The sequence below is a fragment of the Lissotriton helveticus genome, chromosome 10 (genome assembly GCF_964261635.1).
Source record: "Lissotriton helveticus chromosome 10, aLisHel1.1, whole genome shotgun sequence".
NCBI lineage: Eukaryota > Metazoa > Chordata > Amphibia > Caudata > Salamandridae > Lissotriton > Lissotriton helveticus.
In genome coordinates, this window is record NC_136071.1 from 519,977,790 (window position 1) to 519,992,516 (window position 14,727).

Genomic DNA, 14,727 nt, shown 5'->3' on the forward strand with positions numbered 1-14,727 from the left:
TCTATTTTTAGATACTTTATAGACTTTAGCTGCCCGCTGGTATGTTCACAAAATATATTATGTGATGAAATGGTTTCGACTTTTCTTTCTGTATAGCCATATTAAGAGCCATTTCATGTGTATTTCTCATATACCAACAAGCAATAATGCATAAAATGCGTGTTTACCTTTTGCATTTCATTCATAGCTTAAGTGCATACAATATATATGACTGCAATTTTTCAGTATATTTGAAAATTTCGAAATGCATTTATGTATTTTGGGGTGGTAAGGTATACACTATACTCTATAGTATGTTGTACTATGTTATACTATGCATAGATTAGTAGATATGACCATAGTTAGCGTGGAGTGGGTGTCGTGTATTTCTATAGGTTCTGAATCGATCCCCCTATTCCTGACCCTATTCTGGTTAAACTAACTAGCTAGTTAACTAACAGTCAGCCCATGAGGCAAGAAAGCCCCCATGATGCAGATACCGTTATCTGACGCAGTCACACTACGGCACAGGAACGTGTTATCTGATTAGGTCATAACGCTTGAGATCTAATTAGACAAGCGACATTCCTCCAGCCCCTGATAAGGCATACGACGTTCTCATAACAAATCAAACCTATGACAACCTGGACAATCCGTGCGGCCATTGTTTTGATTTCACAGAGAACTTTTGCAAAAGAATGTGCTAACGAGCAAGTCGTATGACATCTTTATTGACGTACCTATGTCCATCCTTACGTCAATCCCGGCACCTTTAAGGTATAAATATTGCCGACCTTGCCCTATGCAAACACACGCTTGGTGACAAGACGGAGCAGCCATACTTGCCGAAGCCGAGAGCAGAAGCAGACCCCGCAGGCAACAGCCCCGCCTTCCTGACGCGCTGAGAGACGCGCTGCTATCTCAAGCCGAGAGACCCAGCACCGGCGCTTCCGGGTAGCCCTCGCAGGCAGCCTGGAATATCGAGAGCAGAGAACGAGATACCATTCCTCATCCATCCTAAATTCCAGGTACAGAACTGAATAACCCATCCTAGAGAATTCTTTAGTTATTCACTTGGCAAAAACAAACTTAACTTAAACTGTAACTTTCTATTCCCGCCCACGCATTAGACTTAGGTCAGGTACACGGGGTAGGCGTATTTAGAAACACCAGTTGAGTACGTTTAGTCAAATGTATATGTGTATGTAAATATATTTTAATCATTTTAAAACATCATATGGCTCAGAAACCATATCAATGTTTTTACAGTATTATTTTATACTATTGCTTTTAATGTATGCACTTTACTTAACTATAAGTATTGCAATAATATCGATCCATTTCTCTTGTACGAGAAAAGAGACTGATCAATAAATAACACCTTTTTATTGAACACGCCCGTCTCTTCCTTTTCTCTACATTCTGATGAGACTAAGAATGCACGTACTGACTGAGTAAAATAATTGCCTTGTGCTCACACGACTCTTGAGATTGACTCTTGATTAGGGGAGAGCAAAGTTGTCATGTTCTATGGTTGTCAGAAACTAAATCCCTTCTTGTCTAATCAGGGGAGGTAATTCTCTCTTGAACATTCGAGAAAGTTTCTAGCGAACTCTGAGCTTAGCTGGCAAACCCAAAAATTAAGTCTAGTATCGACAGTAGTAGACCTAGTTAACGTCTGGTCTAGGCCTTTACTGCTGTAGGTACTATTCCAATGCGCAGAGCCTATTGGGAAGATAGGAGCTACACTACAGTTGAGATCAACAAAATTTTGCCCTGAGGTGCAAAGCAAGGTTCTTGACCTGCCTTTTGATGGGGATGCGCTTTTCGGTAAGCACATAGGCCATTAAGGCAAACACTGAGACTACCAAAGCTTTGGGCAGGGTCCAATATAGGAAGACCCCATTTCGTGGAGCTCATGGTAGAGGAGCCTATTCATTTCATGGGGGCTACCAGAGATACCAACCTCACACCTATCAGTCATTTTGCCCTACCTTCCAATAGCAACAGGCCTATCATGCACCATCAGAGGCTGCATACTCCAGGCAACACAGATGTAAACAACCAGTGCAATCCAGAGATGCTGTTAGAAAGCAGTGATAATGTCTTGGCGCCTTCTGCACTCTCCTGTACCCTACCATCCAGAGGAGCACGTAACACACATTATTACAATCAATGGCAAAAAATTACCTCAGACAAATGGGTCCTGCATATAATAAAGTATGGCCATACCCTAGAGTTTGTCACAGTACCACCACAAACATCTCTGCCATCCCATGCAGATGCTTTCATCGTTCTACAAAAAGGAGCTATAGAGAGAGTTCCTCCCTCTCAAAGGGGAATGGGCTTCTACTCCTGCTTTTCTCTTGTGAAGAAAAGGTCGGAAGAATGGCGTCCCATTCTGGACCTCAGAAAGCTCATCAAATACCTACAGAAAAAATCCTTCTGCATGGTAACTCTCCAGGAGATATTGCAGCTTCTGAACCATTTGGATTTGCTGGTCGGCCTCAATTTACAGGATGCATATGTCCATATTCCTATCGATCCGAAACACCAAACATTTCTCTGTTTCACAGTGGCAGGCGCACACTATCAATTCAAGGTCCTCTCCTTCGGCCTCTGCTCAGCTCCTTGGGTATTTACCAAATGTCTTACTCCTGTGGCGGCACACATACGATAACCGGGGCTGCAGATTTTCCTATATCTCAATGACTGGCTAATGAAGGCTCTTTCTCTTCACCAGGCTTCGGAGGCCATATCCATCTGCCTACAACTGTTTCTCTCTGGGCTTTCAGTAAACTACTAGAAGTCCGTTCTCACACCCTCTCAACGGATAACTTTTCTCGGAGCAACTTTGGATACCCTCCAAAACAAGGCATTCTTGTGCGCAGAAAGGCAAAACACCATAATATTGCTGGCTCACAATCAATCCAAAAGTTTGATTCTGTCTGTCTCCTCAAATCCTGTCTTGGCATGATGTCCTCGGCCAACCTTATAGTACCCCACGCACATCTCAGAATGAGACCTTTCCAAGAGCAGTTGGACAAGCAATGGCTTCAGGTGACTGGATCATTCAAGCACATTATTCAGATCACTCCAATTATGAAAAGAGCACTTCCTTGGTGGCAGTCCTCAGCAATCTCTTTGTGGGTCTGACATTCCTCTCTCCACTTCCAGAGTTCGTTCTGACCACGGATGCCTCTTTCAAAGGCTGGGAAGCTCACCTTCGAGACCTCAAAGTAAATGGCAAATGGAGTCTCTCTCTCTCCAGGATGCACATCAGCTTCCTGGAATTGAGGGCAATTTTCCTAGCTCTTCAGTCGTTTCTCCTAAGAATACGAGCATCCCCCATCCTCATTCGTATGGACAATACCCCCTGCATGCACTATCTCAACAAACAGGGTCTCTGATTCTACTCTTGGAAGCTCAAAAAATCTGAAAATGGGCATACATATAGCATTTTTGTTCTTGGTACCTTGGAAACAATATCCGCCCTCTTATCTCCTCTCCGGTACAAGTTTTGACTTATCTCCTCTCTCTGGCAAAGTCAGGACTGGCGTACGCATTGGTGAATATCCACCTCACAGCTATCTCCCAATACAGGCGTACTTCCGATACTTCCTCACTTTGCTTCTCCCATATCATCAGACAATTCACGAAAGATTTGTTCAGGACTTTTCCTTCCATTCGACCTCCTCCGCCAGATTGGCGTCTCAACATAGTCCTATCTCAACTGATGAAACCACAGTTTGAGCCAATTCACAAAATAGAGCTCAAGTTTCTAACTTGGAAAGTGGCATTACATCTGGCTCTTACCTCTGCGGAGAGAGTAAGTTAAGTCCAAGCTTTCACCAATAGAGACCTTATCTACGATTCACTGACAACTATGTTTTACTGAGAACAAATCCTAAATTCAACCCGAAGGTTCCAACTCAGTTTTACCTTAATGAGCCTTTTGTCCTCGGCAAATCTCTTCACTCTTTACATGTCAACCGATGTCTTAAGTTTTATTTGCAAAGAACTAAACAACTGCACAAAACTGACCAATTGCTGGTCTCATAAGGACCTCAAAGACTGGGTAATGCAGTCACAAAGAGGACTATCGCAAGATGGATTGCTACAACTATTCTGCTCTGCTATACTGTAGCTGGTTGACTGCTCATGATCAATGCCAAAGCATATTCCGCAAGGGCAAATTATCCCTTCTTCTGCCCTGTTTGCTGGCATCCTGTTAGTCAAGGTTTGCCGTGCCACAGCATGGAAGAGTACACATACTTTCACACGCTGCATTATTGTTGGGATCTGGCAACTTACAGTGGCACAGCTGTAGGACAGGCGGTCTTACGTCATCTGTTACAATAAGGTAAGCATCTACTGTTAGAGGTCTTTTTTCTTTCTTCATTTATATGTTTTTCCATTATAAAGGTATTATATATAAACATGTAGATGCATGTAAATTGTTACCCTTTTTCCTCCAAGGTTATTTAATTTTTGCTTCTGTGCATATTTGTCTATACAACTGCTATCTACTCTGATTCAAGCACATGAATCTATGAAAGATCCAATACTGTAGAAGAAAATTAGTTACCTACCTGTAACTACAGTTCTCCAGTATTGGTATCTTTCATAGATCCACATGCGACCCACGCTCCTCCCATGAGAGGCTTCCCCTTTTTTCCTCACTTATATAGTTTTCCACTTGTGCTTGAAAATCCAAGGAACTCAGCCTCTCTTAGGAGTGTTCTACAGGGTGCTGTCGCCTTATTGGTTGTTGTTTAAGTTTGGCCCTTATTTTTTTTTTTACAAAAGAAGGTAGATAAACTATTGCAGTGACTACTCATTGCATTGTAGCCTATGATAGTATTATCTTCTGCTTTATAATGATACCGCAGGACTCCCACTACAACGACCAGAATGATTTAAACTTGTGAATCTATGAAAGATGCTGGAAAACCGTAGTTACATGTAAGTAACTAATTTTCCTTGTGTCATTCCTTGCTTGTAGTGTCAATTATCGTTGAATTAGATTTAAATTCTTAACACCTTCAGCGCGGCGCGAATGTTCGCGCTGTGCTGAAGGTTCTAAAAAACGGGCGTGGCCGTGACGGAACGGTTCCGTCATAAGCACAGCCCAACCGGCGCTCGTGACGGAACCGTTCCGTCACAAGCATCGAAGGGGTTAAACGATGAGTATAACGACTCTTCCAAGTGCACGATAGAGAGACATGTGACAAACTCATGTCACTCCGTCCTGCATTTTGCAGCACATTGACATTTCAGAAATGTATGGTGTTGCAGATTTTCACTTAAACGGAGCCACCATGTGAGAATCTGGGAGCACATTGGTGCTGGTACACATATTAAAAAATAACTGAACGTTGACTTTTTTCTAAAACAGAAAGAGCTCTACAGTTGCATGCAAAACAGGACAGCTTTTAAATGTAATAGTTCTGCTAAAGCATAGTCTGACAATTTAGAACTCTTCAGATCCCATCAATATATTTTTTTTATTAATGGTCATGTTTAGATCTTGAGGCACTTTCTCTAGATTGTTGATGTTTTTTGTGCACTTTTCATTTCCATCTCATTACCCTTTTGTCTCTTATAGCCCATTGTTACCACCTTAGTTTATCTTTATCCATGGGATTTTCAAATAATCATTAGCAAGTTTATTGTATGCCAGGACCCCATGTTTTTTAATCTCACATAAAAATTAAGTGCCTCATCCGACTTAAAATGTGAACTGATATTGGCTTCGAGTGAAAATAGCACATTGTATCTTAAGGGATGAGAGATGTGAATGTGAAAATCACACGTAATGCATACATATACCAGCTTTTGTAACTTGTATCCTGACTTTTTAATTTGGCCTTGGCATACCACTTATGCCTATGTGCACAGAGTCCTTAGTCTGTCACTGTTAATGTGCAGCACAGAACCTAGTCTGTGACCTGGAAAAGTGCAACACACCCATAAACTCGTCTGAAATGTTGTGATCCTAGGCAAATATTTTATTTCACAGAGTCGCCTTTTTTTTCAGTATCACATATGAGAGCACTTTCAAATATGTGAGCTCAGGAGGTCTGCTGTACAAAAATCTCATTTGATGTATTAGACTAAACTTTTACTTACTGTATAACAAAAATTTAGCTCACATATGACCCTTGACTTGCCTTTTAGTTCATTAATAGATTTGTTATCTGGATAGGATGTTTCTCAGTTTATATTTAAAAACTCTCACTTTTAATAAATACATTACTAAAGCATAATATGGTAGTGCACTGTCATGTACAGACAGACATTTTCCTATTTAATGGCCACACATTTTCCCGCTCACAAGCAGTTTTACTGATAAAACGATGTCGCGTACCAACAAAAAATGTGAGGAAATCGTGTTTCAGCAAATATTCATCATTTGCGCATCAAGTGTTCTAATTTGTTTTGATCGTATTCAAATCTTTGTTTCCATCGCACTTCAGATTTTCAAAAAGTGTTCTCCAAACTACTGAAGTATATTTTTATATATTTGTACAGCGTTTACAAGCTATTTAATGCTGTGTGCTCAGCATAATGTCAGACAGTTTACTTTACAAAATCATTGCAGTCAGAGGTAAACAAGTAAACACCAATCTCCAGGATAAAATAAGCAGCAATTTGTTAGAAGACATAAGCTGACATTTGAACTCTGAATTTCAACAAAAATCAAATGTAACAAGTTAAAAACAACTTGCCAGACCAAGCCAGTATCCCCTAAAAATAGCTTGTCCTGATAGTGAATGGGTGAGTAGAGTTCTCGCAGCCTGCCTATTAGCGGGCATAGGACTACTACAAATACCCTGGTTAAGTCACATAAAGGGACGGAGACAGGGTACAGGGTTTTGTGAAGGAGTAATATGACCAGAGCTTTTCCTCAGGGGTTAGTGTAAAGGCCCATCTCAAGTTCTGTTGTTTTGTGAACACCAGATCTTAGCACTAATATTTTAAGTGTGTGTGTTCAGTGGATTGATGTGTAGAGTGTATGGCTAGGTATGGTGTTGGGACACTGTGTGTGGTGGGAGCCTGGGCCCATTAGCATCTATTTTAGCGTGACACAAGACTTAAGAGGGTACATCTTACCACATTCCTGCAGCTGAAGGGTGGAGACCCAGACAATGAAGTCAAGGAGGGTGGAGGCAGACTCCCCTTGGAAACTGAACAAGGAACTTGTTTTAAAAGGGCTAATAATAATTTCTTCCTGAGCACTGTCATTTAGTACATGGTAGGGGAGAAAGTTGTTCAACATGAGGACATTTCTAGGCACTGTCTATGTCTGATTCCTTACAGAAGGAGGGCTAATGACTGCTAGATGCAGAGATTCATACTTAATTTTCCCTATTTTTTGGAGCCAGCATCACTGCTACCAGCTGTGAGAGCCATCACCAAGCACAAATCCCCCCCACCCCCAATCAGGTCTGAAACCTTAAACAGTGGATCGACATCCCTTGTCTGGAAAATGTTTACAAAGTGGGATCCAAATCACATTACTTTACTCCAATTCAAAATTCTTCAAGACCAAGGAAAGAAGTGCTCCACAAAATACTCAAAGGACTGCTGTGTGACCAGGGCTGGTGTCTGCATAATAGCCAATCTCCCAAATGTACAGAGACAACTCCTAAAGTCTGAACTTTCTCATAGAGGAACTGAGGCTCTGTCTGGATCCAAGAGGCTTGCCTGTGTGCTGGGAGAGGTAAGGAGTGTGCCTGACCCTGCAGGTGGAGAGACTGACGAGGAAGAAAAGCCCAGCATGTCCTCAGAGAAAGCGAGAAGACCACAAGAGAGAAAATTCAGGAGCAATCCATGTTTAAAAGAGACCCCCCCCCGGTTCCTCTAACAGTTCTGGTCATGAGCCACACCAAGCCTTAAGACAAAATCAAGTATCAAAGTTTAGATTGTCAGCCCTCCATGAATGAGAGACTGATACTGCCGATGTTGGATCCGGAATGCTCCATCAGCGCTGAGGTGAGGGCCTTGATCGGCCTAGAGGACCCAGTTATACAGTAAACAGAAAGTCGAGATCAGGTCCTAGGCCCCCCTGCCATACCAGTGTCACATCTGCAACCAGCCTGAGGGTGCTACAAATGCTGAAAAGGAGATTTGTCAGAGGGAGCCACCCACCTAAAATCTACAAAGTTTGCATGTTCCTAGCTAGATCACTAATGCAGTATCCCATGTCTGGTACCAAAATTTGCAGCAGCTCAAGATTGCAAACACGATTTCAATCTTGTGTCACAGTCCCCTAATTGCGCTGTGTAGTATTTTGTGTGTTAAAGTATTTTCTATCATTCAAAAGATTGGCACTGGGCTGGGAAATACATTTACCAGCTCTTTGATTCTATCCTAATGTGACAATTGTCTGAATGAAAAAACGACTTTCAAGACATGGAGATCTCTTTCCAGAGCCCTGCTAGATCATGCAATTTTTGGGACAATGTGTCAGTTACACGACAGTGGTTTCAGGGCCATGAAAATGAGGGAATGTAATGGGTCAATTTTAAATGCCGAACTTGATCTACAAAATATGTTTAATCCCTCTACAATATGCTCCTGTACATTATATAAATTAAACCATGCGTGATATTCATGAGTGATTTCAACATATGATAACATGAATGTATAACTTGTTTGACATTCTCAAATAAGAGTGAGTTTTATTGCATGTTCCGTGTAAGCCCAAGGAAAAAGTGTATTTAAATTCCGTTAAGCCACTGATTATCAGTAGCACAAACAGCATGCACTCAACCTTTTATTGATTACCCAAGATGTCTGCTTTTCTGATGTTATGAGCTTCTCCACTGTACAGTATTGCTCCGTTGCAAACCTATGGCCTTCTAGTTTATCATCTGAGCAAATATTGGCTATAGGTTTCTCACCTTCACTGAAATTGGTATTGGGCTAGAATTGTTGTCCTCGGATAGCAAGAACTAGTTATCCAGGTAGGTGTGATCTTTGAGCTTGTAACTAACTGAATATGATCCTGCCCAAACCCTTATGAGTAGTTCTGGCATGGACAATGAACAACTCATGTGCATTGGCATCTACTTTGAGCTTTTTCTGCACAAATGGTACCCACTTGCTCGTCCCTGGACTAGGAGTTTCTTCCATTATCAACGCTTGTTGTTTCTGATGTCAACATCCTGAAACAGCTAGAGAAAGGGGCTTTCCTATGGGAGAGGTATGTGGTACGTACTGCCTGCATATGGTGGCTAGATGCTGGTCATTTGCACAAGTATGAATTATCAGTAAATGTTCTCAACCTGCACTCATTCTCACCTACGTTCATGGGTACATTTGATCTATGCTGGTTCTAGATAAATACATTGATATTTGACATTAATTTCTTAACTTGTTCTGTCATGTAATTTAACCACTTTAATATGATTTGTGCATAACTTTTTTTCTAAAAAATATATTCTTCTGTCAGCGTTGTCCGCCTCTCACCTTCTGACAACATCAAAGCTGAAAATGGGTTTTTGATGTGCCCTCCATCGCCACCAACAGTCTATATCGATCTGAGAAACACAGAACCCCAGCAATCTGCGCTTTCGCCACCCGATGCCCCAGAAATTGAAGAGAGGTAAATCCTTATTCAAGAGTTCTCTTTAGAATGTGTTCTTTTGTTAAGGTACAATTCAGGGAGCGGAGGGAGTTAAGAAAGTGGAACTTCAAAGCCACTCAGGTATGCTATGGAGTGCAACTACCAGTACAGTTTATTGCCAGTAACGTATACGACATTAATGCATAAGGAAGTTGTTGGTAGGTACACTCTGAATATTAATTATATGGTGTAACCCATGCCTGTTCCATTGTGTTAAGCAAAAGGGCTTTTGGCTAAGGTCAGCTGCATGTAGAGTGCCAACAGTGTGTCTGTAACTATTGTTGATGATTACAGTGAAAACATAGAGGATGGTTGACATTTTTCAAATTCACAATATTTTAAAATTGAAATAACAATTTCGGTTTTATTTTCATGCTTTGCAACCAGGTTTCTTGTACCATGGTAATAGGAAGTATTCAAACAGAAAGCTTCATATAGAATTTGTTACCACTTTTTTAGCAAGTGAAAATATTAAATGTGATTGTAGTGATCCCGGATCATCCACCGCTCACTGTCCCAACTCACTGTTCGATGTGCTGTTCTAACACCAGCACATGCATATTTATGCTTTCCTGCTTTGATTCCATTGCCCCCCCTCCACCTGTCTCTCACAACACTGACTGATTTCCATTTGTACCCTGCGACATATGTACTTTGACCATCTTCGTTTCTGGCTTCAGTTCCTCGTCCACTTTTCTAGAATTTGGCATAAGCAACAGGTCCATGGGTGAATACAAATCCATATCCTGGTGCCTGAAACTATGCAAACCACATTTGCTAACTCTGGTCTCTCTGACATTGGCGCGTAATCCATGCGTGCTAGCTCTTGCCAAACTCTTGCAGGATTGTTACCTGCCCATTTCATAAGGCTTGTTGGAAGTCTTCTGACTTCTAAGCACTACACCAACAAATCTCTGTAATTCCAGGAGAAGCTGAAGACTGAAGTCTCCCTGAAGGATATTGTGCTTGGCATCCTTGAAGCTAACCCCCCTTCTATCAACTCAGATTGATGAAAGTTTACTCAATTTGAGGTCTTTAACTAAATACAAGGATGGGTGTGGGTTTGTGGACTTTTCTCTTTAAGATCTTACCACAGTCCCATAAATTTAAATTGATTGTAGCAAACCTATTTATTGTATATCACTTTACTATAATGATTTTGTCTATTGTGTTATGCTGAAGAATAGTTATTATACGGTATTGAAAAGATATCTTGAATGGCCGAAGACCCTTCCAATGCTTCTTTAATATGGCATGACTAAAACAAAGGCTTAGATGTATCAGATGGTCATTCCATAATTCAGTCCCTAGTTTGGGTTCATAACTGCAATTTATTAAGAGTACAAAGTAAATGAGATGCAGGGATTAGCAAACCAATGAGCAGAGACAAGAAGGATCAGTGTATCCTGAAGTGGCGTTTTCCCTCTATACGGTTATGCGACCAATTCAGAAAGATGTCAGAATTCTGTCATGGAATGCAATGCATGGGCTGCTGGTCTCATGATCTACTCATTCATGGGTCTAAACCAGCTATATACTGCATTCTGAGAACTAGAATCCTCAGTCTTGTTAACTCTACTGCAGTGTATGGGCTGCAGGTCTCTTCCTGCACTGGTTAGTATGTGTAAAACATGTACAGCTATGTGCTGCATTCTAAGAACTACAATTCTCCGATAATGTCAGATGTGTTTACTGCAGTGTATGGGCTGCAGGTCTCTTCATGCACTGGTTAGTATGTGTAAAACATGTGCAGCTATGTGCTGCATTCTGGGAACAACAATCCTCAGAAGATGTCAGGCTTGTTTACTGCAGTGTATGGGCTGCAGGTCTCTTCATGCACTGGTTGGTATGTGTAAAACGTGCAGCTATGTTCTGCATTCTGAGAACTACAATTCTCTGAAGATGACAGACGTGTTAACTCCACTGCAGTGTACGGGCTGCAAGTCTCTTCGTGCACTGGTTAGAATACGTAAAACATGTGCAGCTTTGTGCTGCATTCTAAGAACTACAATTCTCAGATAATGTCAGATGTGTTAACTCTACTTCAGTTTCTGGACTGCAGGTCTCTTCGTGCACTGATTAGTATGTGTAAAACATGTACAGCTTTGTGCTGCATTCTGAGAACTACAATCCTCAGAAGATGTCAGACTTGTCAACTTGAAGGCAGTTTATGGACTGTAGGTGTCTTCATGCACTGGTTAGTATATGTAAAACATGTACAATCATATGATGCATTCTGAGAACTACAATCCTAAAAATATGTCAGACTAGTCAACTCTACTGCAGTTTATGGTCTACAGTTCTCTCTGTGCAATGGTTAGTATGTGTAAAACATGTACAGCTTTGTGCTGCATTATGAGAACTACAATCCTCAGAAGATGTCAGACTTGTCAACTTGAAGGCAGTGCATGGTCTGCAGGTCTCTTCGTGCACTGGTTAGTATGTGTAAAACATGTACAGCCATATGCTGCATTCTGAGGACTACAATTAGACATGTTAACCCTACTGCAGTTTCTGGACTGCAGGTCTCTTCGTGCACTGATTAGTATGTGTAAAACATGTACAGCTATATGCTGCATTCTGTGATCTACAATCAGACGTGTTAACCCCACTGCAGTACATGGGCTGCAGGTCTCTTCGTTTACTGGTCCAGTGGTCTTAAACGCAGACAGTTATTGCTAACATGCTGTGAACGCCAATATCTCGCTCGATAGCTTACTGGGAGCTAAGATTTTGCTAAGAAGAGAAGCAGAAAATTATGAAAAAGAAAAAAGAATTCAGAATTATTTGCTTAGAGGCGCCTTACACAAAAATGATCAAATGAGGGAGGTGAAAGAAATATATAGTGAGAAGAATAGAGGGCTAAGAAGGGAATGCTCTGGGAACGTAAAAACAATTAACAGATGAATTGGATCTTTCTCCGGACAGTGAAAGCGCTGTCTGAAGGAGGGTGCATTAATCAATCTAACACAATACCGGTGTTGTCTAGAAGGAACGTATGCTGTCAATTTATTATTTTAGGTTTCAAACAAAAATGAAAAGAAAAAAAAACTGCATAAAGCATCTGACTCACGCCCACCCGATTTGATTTTGGTGAGGTCAAATAGAACAGTCTTGAGTAGAATGCTGACACAGCTTATGACATTCCATTATTCTGAGGAATATATTGGGTTTGCAGCACCTGAAACAATTATTTTTACCCTCTCCAGACGATGCTCTGGCACTTACCTCCCTCCTGGTTCTTACCTAGAGCCCTAACCTCACTCGCCTCAATGCGGCTTCTTCTCATTCCCACAATGATCTATTTTCTCCAGGACCTCAGCAATGGTCACGCTATGCTACGAGGCGGGAGTTGTGACAAGATATTTCTCTTACTTGAGGAACTGTAGGTGTTTCTCACCAGTCAATCCCTAATTAGCGATTCAGTCTATACCCGCAAATTAAAGCTATCTAATAGGCCCCTCATTTCCACTATTTAACTTCCCACCTTTTAATTTTTTTGCTGTGAGCTCTAGCAAAAAAAGTTGTACCACTCCAGCACATCTTTTTTACACTGCTCAGATCAGCTGCTTTCATATTTTCTCTTCCCTACCACCCCGAAATGGTGCAGGAGCCCTGCCTGTAAGAATTTCCCTACAAGCAGAAATAAAGTGCATGTGCAATAATGTGTGTCACTCCTTCAAGGGCCACAATGTTCACCATCTTCCAGCAGAAAGAGTGGTGATTTAGACTCACCAGAAACCGACATAGTGATAATGTAGGTAATCACATAACACCCATGACCAAAAAAGGACAAACTCAAGTGCAAAATAATAGAATAAAATAACTGGGCAAATTAAAACCATTTGTAGGGAAGACTCAAGCTATACCCTGCACAGAATTAGTCCAGCTCCTTGAGAATATAACCTTTACGTGTCTGGTCTCATATATTTTCCAAGTTTCCAACAGACCTCCTATCTTGCCTGGTTTCTCTCAAGTCAGAGCACTCCATACTAACTCACAGTCGTAATTTCAGCCTCCTGTTCGGAATCCACTCCTCCTGTTATGAGGTACTCAGAGGTCCACATGTAACAGACTGTACGCCATCATCATTGGGGTATCACTACCTCCTTTTAACATCCAAGTCTGCCAGCCCCCACATGTAACAATAATTGTTTCCTCAGTCGACTACCTCACAGTGTGTACCATGTTGGGCACAACTTCTTTGCATACTCTTGAATAATGAGCTTTAGTTTTACATTTATGACTTCTCCAAATCCTGATGGCTGTATGCCATCACTTCCTCAAACAATCTGACAGTTGGACGCACTGAAGCCAGAAATGCATCACAGGGCGCATTGTATTTGCACTGATGTGAACACTAGCGTACATCCACAACACTAGTAGTTAAATTTGTAGCAGCAAGCTGAATTTGCTTCTCTACACGCGTGATCAACTGACAGCAGCAAAGTTCTTTCTCACAGACAGGGAGAGAGCAGAGACCCAACCGTGATTCACGCGTGAGACTGGCACTATGGACTTGGAGAAAATGAGAGCACGATCCAATCACTACCTTTTTGCCTTGTGATCACCCCATCAAAAAAGCTAGCTTAAGTGAGGCAAAAAGTATACAACCGTAAAGCAGGGTTCCCTTAATATAGAAAGAGATGTCAACGACTATACTACTTCAAAACATACCTCAGAAAAAAAATCCTTCTGTGTTGCCGGAGCAAGGCTCCCCAGTTACTGACAGTTTTGCGCAGAGGATTCAGATGCCAAAGAAAGAGTGTTCAAGGGGCCAGTTGAACACTGCTCCCAAACTAGTGCATGTCACTTGTCGGTAGTGTAAATAAAGAATGAAGCAGCAGTGTCAGGCAATGGTTTCTTAAAAGTAAACATTGTAGCACCAGCAATATTGTCTCACCCCTTCTACACCTCAAGTCAGCTTACACTCTTGAACCAAACATTCCATCTTCCTCATAATGACATACAAGAACCTAAAAAAAAAATAAGAATATTAAAGAAGCAACCCTAATATACTTGTCTTACAACAGTAGGTTTGGCATGCACAGTATTGATTTTAAAGTGTTTGTCAATAGCAATATAATCTGTTTTGAATGCAAGGAAGGTTGGTA

At 41.3% G+C, this 14,727-nt stretch overlaps 1 protein-coding gene across 2 annotated transcripts in view; it reads left to right on the forward strand.

The window, feature by feature from the left end:
* The window catches only part of DNAAF8 (dynein axonemal assembly factor 8), a 1,081,381-nt gene that overhangs the window by 240,671 nt on the left and 825,983 nt on the right, over positions 1-14,727 (forward strand). For both annotated transcript variants that reach the window (XM_078663036.1, XM_078663037.1), the window contains one exon: positions 9,440-9,592. In XM_078663036.1, the coding sequence (XP_078519162.1) occupies positions 9,440-9,592 (153 nt within the window). The remainder of the gene's footprint in view (positions 1-9,439; positions 9,593-14,727) is intronic.